The sequence below is a fragment of the Anguilla anguilla genome, chromosome 9 (assembly GCF_013347855.1).
Source record: "Anguilla anguilla isolate fAngAng1 chromosome 9, fAngAng1.pri, whole genome shotgun sequence".
NCBI lineage: Eukaryota > Metazoa > Chordata > Actinopteri > Anguilliformes > Anguillidae > Anguilla > Anguilla anguilla.
Genome location: NC_049209.1, coordinates 25,402,596 through 25,421,881, shown reverse-complemented (window position 1 = coordinate 25,421,881; position 19,286 = coordinate 25,402,596). Strand labels below are relative to the sequence as shown.

General features: G+C 38.2%; 2 protein-coding genes across 2 annotated transcripts; both read left to right on the top strand.

Annotated features, from left to right (window-relative positions):
* Positions 1-797: 797 nt before the first annotated feature.
* On the top strand, positions 798-2,156 carry cldnc (claudin c). The gene has a single exon (XM_035434940.1). The coding sequence runs from the start codon at positions 918-920 to the stop codon at positions 1,572-1,574; it is 657 nt and encodes a 218-aa protein (XP_035290831.1). The 5' UTR covers positions 798-917; the 3' UTR covers positions 1,575-2,156.
* A 4,369-nt stretch (positions 2,157-6,525) lies between these two features.
* Positions 6,526-8,502, top strand: LOC118236501 (claudin-3-like). Its single transcript, XM_035434941.1, has one exon. The coding sequence runs from the start codon at positions 6,667-6,669 to the stop codon at positions 7,315-7,317; it is 651 nt and encodes a 216-aa protein (XP_035290832.1). The 5' UTR covers positions 6,526-6,666; the 3' UTR covers positions 7,318-8,502.
* The last annotated feature ends 10,784 nt before the right edge of the window (positions 8,503-19,286 follow it).

Here is a 19,286-nt window from a genome sequence, read left to right as displayed (position 1 = left end):
TTTCAAAATTTCAAACTGGAAACATTCCACATTTATGGGACAATAAACAAGGAAGGTTTTAACACCTTGAATCACCTTGACAAATCCCCAGACTCCACCCCCAAACCAACAGCCCCTTTTTCCTAAGCCACCGGATTCATCCGGCCCACCGAACATTTTGCAGGGAAAAAATATTAACTGTTATTAATGGCGTGAAAAAGCTGTCTAATGTTCAGCATTAATTGACTGTGCCAAATTACTTTGCCTGGGTGCAGCATCACAGCAGCATACTTTGGCATTGCAACAGGCCAGAAAACATTGTGCCATTGTTGTTACACAGATGCTGGCAGGCTCATTCCTTCAAAGGCTATCTGACGAAAATACAGTGAAATTAAAGGAGGTAACAATAATAGTTGGCTGAAAGACATAGCTTTATTTACATTTAAGTGCCATGAGAGTATAGCATTTGTCAGTACTGAGGAAGAAATTGATTGGATAAAAACCCGAAAAGGGCGTACGTGATGCTTTTCTCTTAATAATTACCTGTTAAAGTCAAGATTACAGTGATGCAGATCCAACCTCCCTGTTAACCGTTAACAATCTACAAACTGAAGCCTGGCCATTTATTCACTCTTCCAATCCAATAAACACATAGCGAGAACTACTATGGGCGAAAGGTTAACTTATAAAACTGTTGCTTTTATGAGCAATGATAGTCAGTGCTCTGAGTACGCTGAAAGGGCTTTTGGCCGATCCCCACGTGATTGTCTGTAGGTGACTCCACCTCCTATTTGCAGAGGACTATAAAAATTGTGGTGGGCAGTTTCTGAATAGCAGACAGTATTCAACACAGTCACTGACACGCACGCATACTAAAAAACGTTCCTTTGTGATTCTAAGTGTTGAGGAAAGCTGTTGAAGAACCACCAGAGAGGAGAATGCCTGCCGCCGGCCTGGAGCTACTGGGGGTAACGTTGGCGGTGCTTGGGTGGGTGGTCAGCATCGTGGCCTGTGCCCTGCCCATGTGGAGGGTGACGGCTTTCATCGGGGTCAACATCGTGACAGCGCAGGTCATATGGGAAGGCATCTGGATGAGCTGTGTGGTCCAGAGCACGGGGCAGATGCAGTGCAAGGTGTACGACTCCATGCTGGCCCTGCCCCAGGACCTGCAGGCCGCCCGCGCTCTGGAGGTCATCGCTATAATCATGGGGATCCTGGCCCTGCTGGTCGCCATCGTGGGGGCCAAGTGCACCAACTGCGTGGAGGACGAGACCACCAAGGCCAAGGTGATGATCGCAGCAGGGGTTAGCTTCATCGTCGCCGCAGTGATGCAGCTCATTCCAGTCTGCTGGTCCGCTCACACCATCATCATGGAGTTCTACAACCCCCTGGTCATCGATGCGCAGAAGAGGGAGATCGGTGCCTCCCTGTACCTAGGCTGGGCTGCAGCTGCCCTCCTGCTCATCGGAGGGAGCATCCTGTGCTGTAGCTGCCCTCCCCAGACTGAGATGAAGTACGCGCCCCCGAGCCGGATGGCCTACTCCGCCAACAGGTCTGTTGCTCCTAGCACTTACGACAGGAAGGACTATGTCTGAAATGCATTTTTTTAACTAGTCATTTTTTTATTGTTAATATTATTATTATTATTTGGTTTGGTGTGCTTTTTTTCTGCAATTCTTATTATTACATTTTCCGGATATGGACCTGAAGAAAATGGAGGGCACCACCTACATAGGAGAAAAAGCGGAAGTATAGAGTAAAAATTCAGAATCAAGTTTACTCTGCTACACGTTGTCAAAATAGTCTTTCTCTTCAGTTATAATGCCATGTGGATATTTATTGGATGCTTAGCTTAATTTTTCCTATCTTAGCCATGATATGTATAATCAAAAGGCATTTTTGTTTTCAAAAGTGCAAAATTACAAAGTATATATGTAATATATATCAAACTGTGCTGGTTCTGAGAGATTATTGTTATTTTTGTATCAGGCTGTATGTAAATGTTTTAGGGTAGTCGATACTTTCATATATTTTACTTTGCCATATGGAACATTTCAGAAACCATTTTCACGGATAATGTTGACAACACTTTTTTTTGTTGATTTGTTAAGCCTGAATATTGTAGTAAACTGTGACAGAAAAAGTGTATATATTAAAGCTTTTTTTACTTTCTGTAATCATCCTGTTTATTGTCACTCTTTTGCCATAATGTAATGTGATCTCATACATTAGTATCCTCACTGAAAATGTAATTCAAAACAAATTTAAAGTCATGTGATATTATTATGATTATTATTATGATTATTATTATTATTATTATTATTATTATTATTATTATTATTATTATTAGTAGTAGTAGTAGTAGTAGTAGTAGTAGCAATGGCAGTAGCAGTGGGAGAGGTAGTAGTAGTTTAATTGAACACGCATTGCATTGCAAGGCTATGAAAGAATGAAAGACTCATTCAATTAATGAAAAAATATTGACACTTGAAATAATTATCTGATCGGTAGCTAAATGTGTTTCGTGCAGCACCCACTATGCATGTGATGTTGATGGGCCCTCTGGGTTGAGCCATCCAGTTGTTCAGCAAATCTACATAACATTTAGCATCTAGGAAACTTTTAACTGTAATAACTGTTTTAGACAGTGGACATTTGCAAAGTGCTTTGGGTTATATACTTATCATAGGTACACCGAAACTTGATGGCACGTCGCAAGCATAATCCTGAGGTTCTGTCAGAGGCTCCATAATGCTCAATATTATCATCTTCGAACTCGTGGTCAGTGTGTGGTCGAAATGCAAAGTCGCTTCTTCTCTGTTAGTAGTCTTTTGCGACTCACGCAGTTTTAAAAAGTTATACGTTTTCAAACTTACTATCCGGGGCTGTTTTATCACTCCTATAGTTTTAACGAAGCAACTGCTAATGCCCGTCAACTCACATTTTCATATCATGTGTACAATGTATTGTTACATAGCAAAGGTTACACTTTACAATGAGGTTCCTCTAGCTGACATTAGTACATTAACTAACCTGAACAAAGAATGAATCAATTTATTGACAGGCATTTGTTAACTTGAAATAATTTATTTGCATTTCATCAAATCATGTACCATTCTCTTCCATGTTAACTCAATGTCATTGAAGTATGACTACTTCCATATTGATTATCACAAGCAATGTTTCACACACTGACAAGAAATACTGACAGGAGGTATTTCCTAACATGAACAAATTGTTCACTAACACTAATGAATACCACATTATTTACACCTAAGAAACTTACTTGCTCAACCTCTAGCTCCTATTCCACCTTTGGTAATGGTTTAGTTAACATGAATAATAGATTAGTTCATTCTTGGTTCAGGTTGGTTAATGCAACCTTATTGTAAAGTGTAAAGGAGAATAGCTTAAGGCAATATTCAAATGCAATATTCATCATCATTAGGCCTACTAATTTCACAAACTTGCCAAATAAAAATGCTTTTTAATCACTTAATGACTACATTTAGTAATTTAGTTAACCAGTTGTCATTGGTTGTCAAGGAAGAAGCAAGTTAGCTTCCTGAACTGTTGTAGTTTTGGTAACTAGCTAGTTTTGTTAATTGGATAGCTAATTAACTGCAGTAGTTTGGTGTAGCCTACACAGTTCAAGATTTCAAGATTTTTGCAAAAAAATAAAAATAAATGAGTAACAAGGGCGTTTTAACTTTCAAGAAAGGAACATCTTGTTTTATTTTTGACAGTTTGAAAGGATCCAGCTCTTTTTTTGTTACCCCCGAAGTAAAGCTATATTGTATTAGTTGTTAAACCCCTATGACATTGAATAGAATTTTTTTCATTAATACTTAGCAGGCATGCATTGTACACTTGTTGTAGACTATATATAAATTTCAGTCAGTAATTTAATTTTATACTATATATAGTTATTATTATTATTATTATTATTTTGCATAGTAGGTAACACAGAAAAAAGTTGAAAAGTGTAAGTTAGTTCCCCATCATTTGGTTAAGCAGTGAACTAGTAAAATCTTGATTGACATACAGGCATAGGTGACGAGGTGACAAAAAAGGGACAAAATGAAAAAAAAATTTATCCAAGAAATTTTATCCAAGCATTTCAGATTTTAAAAAAGGCCTCTGGAAACAGTGGAGCACTACTTTCAAGATAGGAACGAAGTCAGCAAAGCTCTGGATATTGAGCTCTGGTTTTTCAGTTAGCTGTGGAAAAGCAAGGCTGGCTAACCCAACTCACCGTCTGGCTGTTTGATTCTTGTGGAGAACAAAAACCACTTTGCATGGGTCCATCTGTAAACACAGGCCCCAATGGCTAGCAAACAATGGGGCTGTTCAGGTTGTGAAAATGGAAGGGAGTGCCATCTGTCAACACTGGGCCATCAGGTGCCAGAGCAGCTTATCACATCAGACATCGTTTACTGCCAGTCTGGAGGCTTGGCCACACCCTTTGGAATGGCAGACCCAGTGACTGACAGTGGCTAATTAAGTAGGTTTGTCAAGACCCTTGCAGGAGATCTTGAGAAACTATTACCTTTTATTAATTGGTTATAATAAATGTTGGCTTTAAAGCAATGCTACAATGCAGAGATTGATGAACAGACATGACAAATGTGATTCGGTAAAGAACCATATTCTCAGCACAATAAAAGCACAAAAAATGTTGTTTTTCACAGCAGGAATAGGGACATAGGTGAATTAAATGTCAATTAATTAGACATTAGCTTGTTCATGCGAGGGTGCAATCAGCATATGATATGCTGGGTACCTTCTAAGGAAATCTATTATGGCACATTGTGGCTGGAAATGATAACGATGGAAATACACACAATTTTCTTTTGCATGACCTCTGCTTGTAACATGTAAACAGATGGCAAGCCTATGTGTTGTTTGTTAAGAAGTATTGTCAGCCGCAGTACTGTAACTCATTCACTATTTTTAACAGGACAAAATTCCAGAACAGTTGGATGGAAATTATTTACATGCTCGCTGAAGCCTTGAGTTTTCATGTAGACTTTCCTACAGTGTTCATGCAAACATTAATCAGCTCATTTCTGACCATAATAAAATACTGCTATTCATACAACTAGGCAAAGCCATGTATCCATATTTGATCAACTTTAGCAGGATAGAATGGAAACTGGCATGCAGCCGGCCTGCTCACATGCGTTTTCGTATTTGTAGCTTCAGGCAACGTGCTAATGCGCAAGGCCAATAGAATGGCCTCTAACAATATCTCAGTTGCATTGCACTGGAGGGTTTGAACACAAGAGTCCACACATAGCAACCCCCGCCCCCCCCCCCCCCCCCCCACCCGTGATTTGTTGTGGGTTATTTGTTATTTGTTATTGTTGTCAAGCCTAATCACAGAATAGGATCCGTTCCTTTATCTATGGAAAATGTTACGATCATTGTGAAAAACAGCGTGCCACCTGGAAATTGTTGAACCTCACATGCTTTGCTTTGGAGTTATTTTATCATTCTTAAGACACTGCTTTGGTGCATTTTTTGGCAGAATTCCTTTGCATCTGTTCTGTCAGCCTGTCTTGAACCCTCAAAAGACGTTACACACCAGCCCTCAAATATGCAACACTCCCATGATTTTAAATAGCCTAGACACATGGCTTTTGTCAAATTTACTGCTTGATTTTAGAAAGAATATTGTTCTTAAGAGGAAAATGGTAGCATTACTCATAAACAAAAGAAATTCAGTTTGTAATGTATAAGGAAAAAAAGCAGGACACATGAACAGTGTGGGTCATTTTTTAAAAGCGTCTCCTCTCCTCCCCCTGGGCTATGAGCCATTGTGTTTGCATCACGGTAGGCAACAGACCTGCAGGCCAGTTCATGCAAACAGAAGCTCACCTCAAGTCTGCATCACAAAGCACTTTTTTTGTTTATTTTGCTCTTACATTCATTCCTGCGTACAGAGTAGGGCCGTTCTCTAAAACATTGAGTAGCCTACTTTGCTTGTTGTTCGACGAAGTCAAAGAATAAGAAGAAAAATATAACAAAATAAAATTTACCAGACCTAATAAATATAAGATTATCCATTGTAAATCATTTCATAAAACATTTTTGGACTGAAAAAGACCTTACTTCAAATATATCCCGTAAAATACAGATGATTTATTAAAATAAGATGCATCTACTTAGCAAGAATATAGTGTTATTAGTTTTATTTTCACTACAGCCATTTACAAGGGAAGACAAAAAGTGAAGCAACAATTTTTGTTGGGTCTTTAATGTTTTTGTTATTTGTGTGTTTTACGTGGAAGCTGGACAGATTTCTTTCCATTTTCATTTCAGGAATTAAACTATATTTCAGTTCTGCAACAGACTAGAACCTAAAGCGGTCAGGTCAGTTTAACAGATGAAACCTTCACCCCCCCCCCCCCCCCATCATAGCTTTAGCCATTGTAGGCAGGGATCATGTATGCATTCTGAGAATCTGCAGCCCTACCTCCCACATGATGTCACCTCCCATAAGAACTCCTCCCTCCACCTGCTACTGGTATAAAGGATATTTGTTCTGCAGCATCGCCACATCACACTGACTCGAGGGGCAGGACCATTTAAGGCAGACTGACAGCTTGCCTCTCGCAGGTAACACAGAGAATCTCCGGCCAGACCCCACATAGCAGGAACTGTTGAGCAGCGGAACCAGAAACGATGTCTGCTGGGCTAGAGATTGTGGGGATCGCCCTGGGCGTGGTGGGGTGGATCATCGGCATTGTGGCCTGCGCCATGCCCATGTGGAAGGTGACGGCTTTCATCGGGAGCAACATCGTGACGGCGCAGGTGATCTGGGAGGGCCTGTGGATGAACTGCGTGACACAGAGCACCGGGCAGATGCAGTGCAAGGTGTACGACTCCATGCTGGCCCTGCCCCAGGACCTGCAGGCGGCCCGCGCCCTCACAGTCATCTCCATCATCGTGTCCGTGCTGGCTGTCCTGATCTCCATTGTGGGGGCCAAGTGCACCAACTGCATCGAGGACGAGGCGTCGAAGGCCAAGGTGATGATAATCGCCGGCATCTTCTTCATCGTGGCTGGAGTTATGCAGCTGGTTCCCATGTGCTGGACCGCCAACACCATCATCAGGGACTTCTACAACCCCCTGCTGACCGACGCCCAGAGGAGGGAGCTGGGCGCGTCCCTCTACATCGGCTGGGCATCGGCTGCCCTCCTGATCATTGGAGGGGCCATGCTGTGCTGCTCCTGTCCACCCAAAGAAGAGAAGAGGTACAACCCCTCCAGGATGGCTTACTCTGCCCCACGCTCAACAGGCGGGGCAGGCTATGACAAGAAAGACTATGTTTGAATGACCCAAACTGCACTCTCCTGTCAGGAATTTTAACCTCCCCCCCCCCCCCCCCCCCAAAACCCCCAACTTCCTTCGCCCTTTTATGCGGTAGAAAGTGAACGCTAAAACGGGCACCATGACAGACTCCGCAATGAAGGGATATGTCTGCTATTGCTTTTTGCTTGTTTGTGATCTGTTGCAGCGCATTTCTTTTCAAAGAGCCATCAAGCTTGACCTGTATCTCATCTGCCCTCTCTGTGTCAGGTAGAAGGTAAATGCTGGACACTGTGAGAGGACTTCCTGCTACATTTACTTTTACTGAAAACATGGAACTTATGTTCATGTTACATTTACTTATATGGGAAACTGTTTATGTGTGTGTAAAATGAGTAAAACACTCGAACAAATGAAATATGTTACTTACTTGTGGATGTAATAGCTATAACTGACTGTGGATGCTTATCTGTATGATGTATAGTGTACGTGCTACTCTGAGCAATTAATTTATTTGATTTTGTTGATAAAAACCTAAAAAGCTACAAAGAATTTCAAAATGTGAAAAAAAAATTTATATCAAAAATGCATTTCTATAACATTATACAACATACGATTTCACATTTGCATGGAAGTACTTATGTTCCTGTTACTGTCTGAAATGTCGCTAACAAAATTACGGAAGGAGCGGATGAGATCAATGTGAGCATATCATCTGCGAAACAGTAATATATTATGCTTTCTCCTCACATGCCTGTCGCGGTTTTTGGCAGTATAAACTGTATATATTTGTTGTTAAATAGGCTGTGCTGTTTTTTGTCACATTTCTTATTTGTTTTGTTGAGTTTTTATTCCACAGCACGTTTTGTAGCTGTGGCCTTAATACGGTTTTGAAATTGTATACATGTTTTGTTGTCAGGTCCTAAAGGGTGAATATCATATCCTGTGAACACAGTGCAGTCTCCTGAGCTTTGAGTCTCAGAGACTAGCTGGTGTATTTTACACAAAGATCCCAAAGCTGTTCGGTGAAGGAGCACAGCCAGGAAGCACACAGGGGGGAGATTACTTTTCACTGCGTATGGAAAGCAGGCTGCCGGCACACCTGTGCACAGCCAGAGTGCCACTGCTATGCGTGTCCTCCATTTCAAATGGGAGATTCTGACCCTGTTTTGCTGTTTTTATTTTTCAATAAATCAATTGCTATGTTTGTATTTTCAGTGTCCTGTTTTATTTGACTTATGATGCTGACACAGTGAAACACAAAGTACCCTAGTCATGCCATTATGCGCAGGCAGGTACGGAATGTCAAAGCTCCTTTTTAATGAGCGGAAATCAGATCAATCACGTGTTCTTCTTTAGATATCGGCTGTCATTATTTTATGTTTGTTTGACCATTCTTGAAGAAAACAACGAATTAGGAATGACTGCACAAAAGGGTAGACCAGTAGTAGGTACATACACTAATAACCCCCAACTTCATACCTGAATCTTGATAGTATTGCAAAAACAGCAATAAAGATTGCATCCATGAACATGTGTAGCAATGTGAGACATGTGACTGGGGTGATAACAGGATCAGAGGGTACAACAGAACTAGCGAATATTTTGGCCTACTTTCACATGGCATAATAAAGAGAAAATTGGTCTTTGTATTGAAATATAAGAACTATTTGCCTAAAACAACATGAACTATGATATGCCGGAGGATATATCAAAAGATCTTAAAAAGAAATACAGGAAATGAATGGGTGAAGTCTAGCGTATAGGCAGTTCCTTGTATGAATCATACTTCTGTGTACGCTACAGGTTAACATGCATATCACCTTACTGAGCCACGCTCATCTGTAATTGTACACTAGTCCCTCCAACAAGGAGTCTCCAAAGGTCCGCAGCACAGACGTTCACACCCTTAATAACCAGCTTCAGTTTCCTCATTTATTTTCCATGATTAGGTTATCCCCCCTCCTCCCACCAGGAGTCAAAGAGGAAATTACATTTTGAGGGGCTGTAGTCCAGAAGGGCTATTGCACACATTTATTGCCTAAATAAATCAAAAAAACACTTTTCCCAGATTTGTTTTTTGTTCCTGCTCACAGCAATAAAAAAATCTCCACGTGCTCAACAATGGTCCCTGTGGACAACAGGAACAGAATTTTTCATTTTCAGTATAACATAATAAAAATGCAATTATGTGTTTCTTATCAAATTAAAGATTAATGGCCATTTCTATAATGTGTGCCTTGGGGGGAAATAGATATTAAAAGATAGTTTGTAATTGAAGTTAGAGTTAATGAAAAAACTTTACAGAACCCATCTGTTTCTCATGACTGTTGCCATTTTGAATATGAAACCTGTTCAGAGTTAAGTAAAGGAACAGTTTGTGATGCTCACTTCTTAATTATTAAAAGGACAAAATTTCCATTGAGCTGACAATAAGTGCACAAAAGATATGCATGTGTGTCTTCTTCATTTTTCTTCTACCACAGCGTTACAAAGTCCTGTCTTCATTTTGCAGTATTTTCAAACAAACTTGAGTTTCCACAAAAACCTCAATTAAGAGACAAACATTTCCATAAACACACAATAGCCTTGCCTTTTTTGTCTTGCTCAATCACATTTACAAATGAAATACAAAAACAAACTCACTCTGGATCAACCTTATGTAGTATACTTCACTCAACTAAAAAAAACAAATGTGAAAGTAAAAATGTGTTTTCAGTCTATGAACTGGGGCACAGCATTATCGTCATTTTGACTGGTCACAAACCCAACCCCCACCTACCCAATAATCTTCATCTAATTAAGAGACTTAACCTATAAGGTTTCTGTTCCCTTGGAAGCAAGGCGTCACACACCTTCCAAAGCCTGTTTCCATGGAACCACAGTTTCCAAGGATGACACACCTTGGGCCAAACACAACTGAAAGCACGGAAGAAGTGAAGAGCTGTTTGCTTTCTGGCTTTGATTGCCACCGTGTTTTAAGAGGAAGTAAGCACACCTATTTCATTATCAGAAACATCTCTCATTTAGCCATCTTTCTGTAAATGTAGGCAATAATATTTGTTTAACTTTCCTTGCATAAATGTCATGTTAGTTATGGGTGGGCTTCTTCAATATTTTCTACCTATAACTTAATTACTGGAACTCTTTTGAACGTATAACATAATATACTGTAAACTCTCTTTATGATAGCCAATTTGTAATCAAAAGAAAGAAATCTGAACAATATAATCAGTACAATACATTGTTGGTAATACATACTGTAGTAAAACTGAAAATGTTCTTTCTAAAATACAGGGTAAGGGGTTTTAAAACAATGACCATGGTAGCTTTTTTAACACAGACATGATGATATAGTGCATGGGTGTCAGAATCCAATCTTGCTCGTCAACAGTATCTGCTGGTTTTCAGTGTGCTTTGGCACCAGTGATTAATTTAAGTTCATGATTGGCTAAATAATCCACATAGCTTGTTCTCAAGGCCTTAATTGGCTGCTGGTTGAATGAAAACCACAAATACCTGCAGATGCTTCATGACTGTAGTTTGAGACCCCTCATATAGTGAGTACAATGTGCAACATTCTCTAATCTCTGATAGCATAACCCTCAAATTATCTGAAGTATTTTGCACACAAAAGGTTATCTGAATGTACCTGGTTGTTTGTTCATAGGATTATAAGTACTTCCTGAGTAATTACCATTTTTGTAGAATATCAGAAACTAGATGAACATTAATCAAAGGCGTTAAATGATTACAATTGTTATTTTGGTTTGAAATCATTGCCTTCCATCTGTCATTTATAAATGTTACATCATTCAATATACTTCCTACTCCATACACTGGTGATATTGAACAAATTAGTGACCTTTATAACCACATAATGTGAACTCTCCTTTTAACACCCCAGTTTCATTTTAACTGTATTGTAGTGCAGCAATAAGAATGTATGGTTATTCTCATGTGATCAGCAAGTTATTGTGTTTTGCTTTGTTTCATATATTGGTATTTTGTTGTGTAAAGTGAGTGTACTTTTTCTAATGTGTTTGCACGTTTGTTTTATTTGTTCATAATATTTTTTTTTTCTTAGTCAAATTAAATAAATAAAACTAATAAATAAATAAGTAAATAAAATTGACGGCTTAGTTTACATTTAGGGTTCCATGCAGTTCATTATTAACATTTTCAGTTAGAAATGTGTGATTAACGCTTTCTCTCTTAAAATGGAGAACAAAATATAACCAGTCAGCGAGATTTACACACCTCTTCCATATAACCCCTGAGCTGAGGCAATATGTATCGAATCATCATTAGAATTATCCCTTAAGCACTACCATCAATGAACCATTCACATCTATTGCATATTTAATGATGCTATGAATTGTATTTTTATGAGTCATGCAAATGTATCCAGGGTCAGGTATGTTTTTTTTTTCATTTTATTCATCATTACATCATTGCAATAATAGAAATCACAAGAACTTAACTTGCCAAATTCTCAAAAAGAAAACAAACCATTTTCTTACACGATTGAAAGTACTAAATGTCCATCGTATCCAATAATGGCTATGACTGTGTTTAACAAAGCCATAAAGCAGGTGCAAATATAATCCAAACACAAGTTATAAAGTATATTACAGTTTTGTATATTGCATAGCAATTGCAATACAATTAGCTAAGGGGAACAATGACTTAATATGGGTCATGATGCTGCACTAATTGAAAATTCACTTTTCTAAAAGACTGGACTTTTTAAAAAAACACAGACAAAACCTTAAACAGTTCTATAGAGTCCAGTCTGTGTATTGGAAAGAAGCACAGATTGGTCAAAATTCAAAGCTACACATAATCACATTTATGGTGGTTCTACACAGTATTATTTGTTCATTGTCCATATGTGTAGAGTACTTTGTTGCCATGCTTTGTGCCACACTAGAAACAAACAGCATATTTGCTTTGCCGTTCACGGTTTGCTCACCTCTTATTGTACAACCTTGTTTATATCTCAGATCACATATTTTATTTTATTGTGTGTGCTTTCTGCATGTTTATTGTGCATGTTGACTTTGAGTATTGTGGAATTAAATTTTATGGAATGCGTGAATCGTTTTATTCTGGTACAAAGTGTACAATTTCCTTGGGCATTAGCAAGCAACTTAACCAGTTACACTTTCCTCATGTTAGCAATGCACATTGCCTGTGAAGAAGTCTGACGAGAAGCCTGAAACGTCACTCACTTTGGTACATTTAATTATTGAATGGGAGCCTTGCAGAGTGCCAACAGTTATTGTAGAAATGTCCATTGGCCTGACACTTTTGCAGTGATCAGTCCTACAACAGGTATGTAGCTCAGCTGAGCGCCAGTATGTAAATTTTGTGCCAATCTCACCATTGTGAGGAGTCCCATTCTGAAGTATGGACAGACTTGGTCCAAAGGGAACATAGAGCTGATGTAAATGCACAAAGACAGAAAGAATGTATGGATTCTTGGCAATTTTCATTTTCCCCCCTGATAAATGATCTATTGATTCCTATTGCAATGCTTTACGTTTTTTTTTTAATAGCAAGCAATCTGGGAATTGCCTTTGTGAATTGACATCAAATGACAGTCAAGAGAAAAAATCAAAGAAGGTAAGGCCTTGATGACAGATACGGTAGCATCATTTCACTGGAGATTTGAGGAACACGGTGTGCAGACTGAATCTAAGATAAGGACTGGCAAATGTTTCTTACAAAGGAAGAATTTACTTTCCTATCATCCAAATTCCATGTCATTTATTGGACCCAAGAATAAGGATAACAGACTTCTCTATCCACTGCATTATCTTAACTTTCAAAGAACAGAGGGTAAAATTACTTTATGGATGGGGACATATTATCATCAAAAAAGATAAATTGTATTACAGTTTTTTACAATCGCTAACATCCTTTTGTCCAATCTGTAGTCACATTTTCAAAACTCTAAACACAATTAGCACAACATCCGTCTGTTGTGGACCATACCATTAACACAATTCATGTTGTTTTCACAGAATATGCAGTCAATTAACACGTTTCTAAAATGCTTAAAGTTTCTTTACATACAAGCTTACCCAATACAAAAATGATGGACCTTTCTTGTCTTATTTACAAATGCTTGCACACAGCATGTCAGAAATGAAAACCTAATGTTCAAAACCTTAAATATAGTATAAAGCCTCTACTTCTGCAACAACAGCAGTTCAAAAGCTATATCGAAACAGCTGAAAAGCATTTTTGAATGAACAGATCATTGAAACATTGAGAAATAGCTGATTTATTGTAATTGTGCATTTTATTTTTACACATTGGGAACCAAAGGCCATGTATGTTGGATTTTTTGTTGATCACTGGCAGCAACTTCATGTTGCTAATAAAGCTTTTACTGCAGCAATTCTGTCACACTATTTTTTTCTACTACATCATCTAAAGTAAAGATGACTCATTCACTTTTATAGATAGTATGTTGCCAAAAATGCACACATTCGACACTCAACCAAAAAATGTAGAGTGGTTCACAGTAAAAGAAAACTGTATTATAAAAAACAATGGATTTCATATTGTCTATTGTATGCAGGTAGAACTGAAACATGAAATGTAATGCAGTTTTTGTAATGCCATCAACTGTTAGTATTTTGAAAGTCGTTGTGCTATGATTGACTAGATGTTCCTCTTGGATAGAAAACGTGCTAGTGTTTTGACAGAATGATTTGATATTGAGTCAGGTTTGCGGTGTTTTGATAGAGTTAGTGTATGTAGAGAAAGTTGTTTTGAATTTTGAAATGTATAGTTGGTATTTAATGAACAAAATGTGGTTTTGAGCAGAAAATTAACTATTTGGCTAATTGTGTGATGTAGGTGTGTTGCTGTGTTAAGAGTTTAGAAAAAGTATCTTAAGTATAGGTAAACGCTTGTTAGCAATGCTGTTTTTGTAACACCTCGTAGGGGTTTTGCAGTACAGCACTTCAAAAAAAATGGTTAAAATGATTGCAATGGCTTTAAGAGGTTACATGGGAAAATGGCAATAATGAATGAATTGTATTATTAAAAAACACAAGAAAGTATACTTTTAGTAGAGTTACATACACTTTTAGTAAAATAAAATTTGATTTGCAGATTGTATGGAGGTGGAAAACATGATAATGATAGGCTATAGTGTAGATAGACTCTGAATGGACCAATTAACATACATAAAATTCCTTCTGTGCTTTCTTTCAAAAAGCCCTTTTTCTTTGTGTGCTGAAGTGCGACCAGGTGCAATAGGTCAAGCATTGCAATAGCAAATATAGCCTATGCAGGTCATTCCAGGCAAGCATTATTTGACTGAGAGGTCAGTCTCTATGGAATGCTAAAATAGATCCGGTCTAAAGTAAATACAATATTTGTTCAGATCATTCTTATGTGTCTAAAATGTGTCAATTTTGAAACTGATCAATGACAACCACTACATGTAGCTACATGAACTGAGGGGAGTTTTATAATCCCACATATACTGACATTGTAAATAATACTTTATTATGCACACGGAAAGGTATTAAAGCCCTTTCTTTTGAGTATTTTAATGTGAATTAACACATTTAGTCAGCAGTCACAAAATAAAGCTTCATTTGAAGGCCTTCAACTTGTACCCATATCATGCTTTGATTGAATTTAGCCAAGAATTTAGCCAAGTTGTTTGAAAGGAAATAACATAGTATTTCCGAGGGTTTGTATATAAAATAGAAGCCTTTATTAGGTTTACATAGAACTGCATAATGAAATCTAGAACCAATTATTAGCATTTATAAGACTACCTGTTGGCATTTGTATTAAATCAGAAATGCTCTCAACTAATTGTCTACAGTGTACCATTGCCATCAAATGTAAGAAAATTAAGTAATACACAAAATAACCATAAGTCGTGATTTTTCACAAGTTGGAAAAATGTATCAATTGTTATGAAATACTATTTATGTGTGTGTGTGTGTGTGTGTGTGTGTGTGTGTGTATGTGTGTGTGTGAGTGTGTGAATATAAAACAATATAAGTGTTACAAATGAAAGCAATAGTGTAGTGACAACAAACAATGAAGGTATTCACAGAAATGGGAACATGGCATTTTGAACATTCAAAACATTCAAAGAGAACTTTAAAAGTGGAAGAACAACACTGTGTAACACAATACACATTATATATAATTCTATAAACAAATGGACAAAATGCAAATTAAACTGACATTTTACTCAACTCTGTCAAAAGTTAAACAGCAGGGAAATGTTGGTCATTGAAAGATCAAAGATGGTGCTCACAACATTACAAAGTGTAAATTGAAAGTGCAAATAAGCAGGCTCATTTTTAAAAAGCGGCATATAATGCAGTTCAAAGACATTTAGTTCCTCGATAATCCAAAGATTCCTGTGGTTTCTCTGCGATGAATCCACACAAACATCAAACACTTGTATTCACTAGGAAACCCAAATTCCTCAGGAAATTTAAGCTGTGTTCTCGTTCACGGTCTGGTGATTGCAGTGAAACCAGAGTCACGTGACCGATACTGGAGCAGGTGAAGGACAAGCAGTTACGAGGCAACTGCGTTTATCAGGAGGAGGGCCTTCCATGTTTGAACAGAGGGCACGACTCTGCTCAGTCTAAAACCAACTGCAGTTACTCTCACAATTTCTCTAAACTTCAGCGCAGCATATTTAAAAAATGCCTCACCCCAAACCCCAGTGAAATGTAAAACAATTGTTTAGTATTTGGATTAACTCTATGGCTAGCACCACAACAATAATACAATTCACAAATACAGTACCTACATGGGAGTTAATTAACTTTTTCATTTGGGAGGTTGTAAAAATTATTTTCATAGATAAAACATATATATGGACATATCCAAAAAATAAACCCAATGGTGAAACGTGGCATTTTCATTGTTGCTTTGCTCTATCCAATGTAGGCTGTGGGCTGTCCTTTCTATTCCTTTTGTAAATACTTGAAGGGTGTGTTCATAAATACAGAATACACATGTGATCTAATGACACAAAACACAGCTGCCCAACCCTGTTCCTGGAGATCATCTTGTTTTCATTTCTACCATAAATTGGCACACCTGATTCTACTAATCTATTGCCTACTAATGTTTTATTAGGATTGGAATGTAAACCTACAGGATGGTAGACCTCGAGGAAGAGGGTTGGGTTGCACTGACTTAAACAATTTGACTTCATAAAATATCAAATGGGTCAAGAATAAAATAAACGTAACGTATCTTATTAGGATTACATCTAATTTAAGCTTAATGTTTTTAGAGGTCACTCACTGTTCTTTCTTTCTTTCTTTCCTTTTTAAGTCTGTGACTAATATGACATTTTAATAAACTGTTGAGCTAACACACCTGAACAGCTAGAGAGCATTTCACATGGCAGATAAACTATCTGGGCGATACCAGTATCACAAGAGGTTGAGAACAAAGTTTCCAAAGGCACAGAAAACAACAGCTCTTTGGTAAAGGCAAATAAGTACAGTATACTCGTCAAGGCATTTGTTTCAGATTAAATGTCTAACATATTTCTTTCTCACAGTACTCAATAAAGAAAGTTAGCAGGGTGCTACTGGGTACCAGAATTCGGTTGTGCCACCAGTGTTGCCGGTCTTGTGCTAATACCCGATAAACAATCAGACCAACTTACTTTTGAAATACTCCATTTAAGAGTTCAGGAGATAATATATTCCTTTCTAATCATTACCTCGCAGACCATAAATAATTGATATGAACCATGTCAGAACGAATTCTCCACAGCTCACGTATATGCATGTTCCTGCAAAACAAATAAATTAAGGAGTTTATCAGAAGTCCTGGAATAAGACCAGCATTTTCTATCTCCAACGCCTCCACTCTTACTCCCGTGGTTAGCTGGCCAACGCCCTGGCCTGCTGATCTGTAAACTCACTGTAGCAGCTCCAAATAAACCTGCAGCTTTCGTAGCAGGAGTGGTGTCTCCAGTCTTAGTTGATAGACAGCCTCCGTTAGCCTAAGCTAATCTATCATAAAATGTTGATGTCTGCCGCCAACGGAGGCAGTGGACAGAGAGAAAAACAACATGTTATGTAGCAGGTGTTCACAAATGGGCATTTGAACACTCTGGTGGATATAAATCTACATACCCTTCACTGCTGAGGAGGGAGGCATTTTTAGTCAGATAAGCCTTGGTCATTCTCACACTTTTAATTTCAACAGTGTAGTGTAGGTTCTGACAGTTAAGGAGTGTCTTCTCTAGAACCACATGTACTCTAATAGGAATGATGTACATACTGGTCAGATTGAAGTTCAGGCACAGGTCATTGCCGCACAAGAATAACCATTTCTCTGATGAAGGCAGTGTGTCCATCTTTTAATATAATCTTTAATAAAAAAAAATCATTGAGTGTCTTCTCTGTCTTTCTGTGTACAGCTGGTTACTGTAACCAACATTCCATTGCATTACTTTCATTTAGCTGATACACTTATCTAGAGTGACTTACAGAGTAGGAGAATATAAATGCATGCACCTGATTTATATTAACAATAGCGCCATATCTAGTTAACAACATTCACAGACAAGCAAGTATAGATGTAATTACAGCAGTAGCATTACTGCATGTAAACAATGCTTAACCAAGAACCAGAATATAAAATCTGAAGACATACAGATTACATTTGTGGAAAGCCCTATGAAGGGAAACATAAACCCATAAGACTACTATGTGGGTGTGGTATGGGGAGTGGGGATGGAAGGGGAATCAAAATGCAGTCAAAAAAGGGGTATTCACAGCCAGGCGTAATGACTGGGAAGAGCGATCAGGCAGGGAGGGGAGAGCTACCTCAGGTTGTAGAACAGAGAAATCTGAAGTCCTTACTTGCCTTCACCCATCATATTTTGTGTTGCCCCTTCCTGCCTAAAGGGACCCGTCCTGTGGTGTCAAATTAGCTTCTCTGAGTTTCATGTCAGGATGGATACTCCCCACCCCCGCCCCCTAAAAACATCCTAGTTACTGTTTTGGAGCTGCATTATCCGTGTGATCAAATTTCTGCACTGGGTCATTGGTACTATGTTTATCATTTTGTGGCAGATGCAATTCATATTTGTCGTTTGCCATGTGACAGATGACTCCGAGGCAGTGGAGATGAATTCCCCTGCTCAGCACATTTGGAGGCGGAGCTTGTTTCAGAGAAAGAGGCCGCTTGCACTGTCTCACATTACAAGCGGATTCCCACGGGTTATACGGATAACCTGTCTGAACACAATAAAGAATGTCCAACCGTTGAAGCTTTTGGCCAGTGTTTGCTCACAAATAATTGCAAGTTTTTCCAGGCATTAAAAGTGATTTCTTATAACATGGCTATTGTTACTGCTAGATATCATTACCTCTGAGATTAACAATTACACTATGAAACAACAGGAAAAAAGTAATGGTGGCGAACAAAACAATTCACCACAGTGTGTTTCAAATTGGCCAATGGCTAAATAAACTCCAGCAGGACAGCAATCCCATTGGCTTACAATAGGTGTACACAGAGTATTTCACCACTGACATTTTAAAACACTCTAAAAGTATAGTATAGTTTTTGTTTTTCCACTGAAGAGGTTGCTCTTGTGTTGTTGTCCATAATATTTAATGGAGCACCACTGAGCACCTGTGATTCTCTGCTATATTTTGAAAACATGCAAGTAATTAACATTTTCTAATGCATCACTATATTGTCAAAAGGTGAACACTTCACATAGCATGGAGAACACCTGAAATTGAGTCATTACTGCCGGTGATTTTCATCCATTATGGGTGCTTATGTTGCCCTGAACTATGAGGAAATATATGGGGATAAAATTCTGCTTCACACTGAAATAAACTTACCTGATTAACTTAACCGCCAATGGAACAATATATAGTAAAGTTAAATATGCTTCAAGGCAATGGTTAAGACACTGGCTTCTGAACTACAAAGCCTTTGGCTTAGGGAAA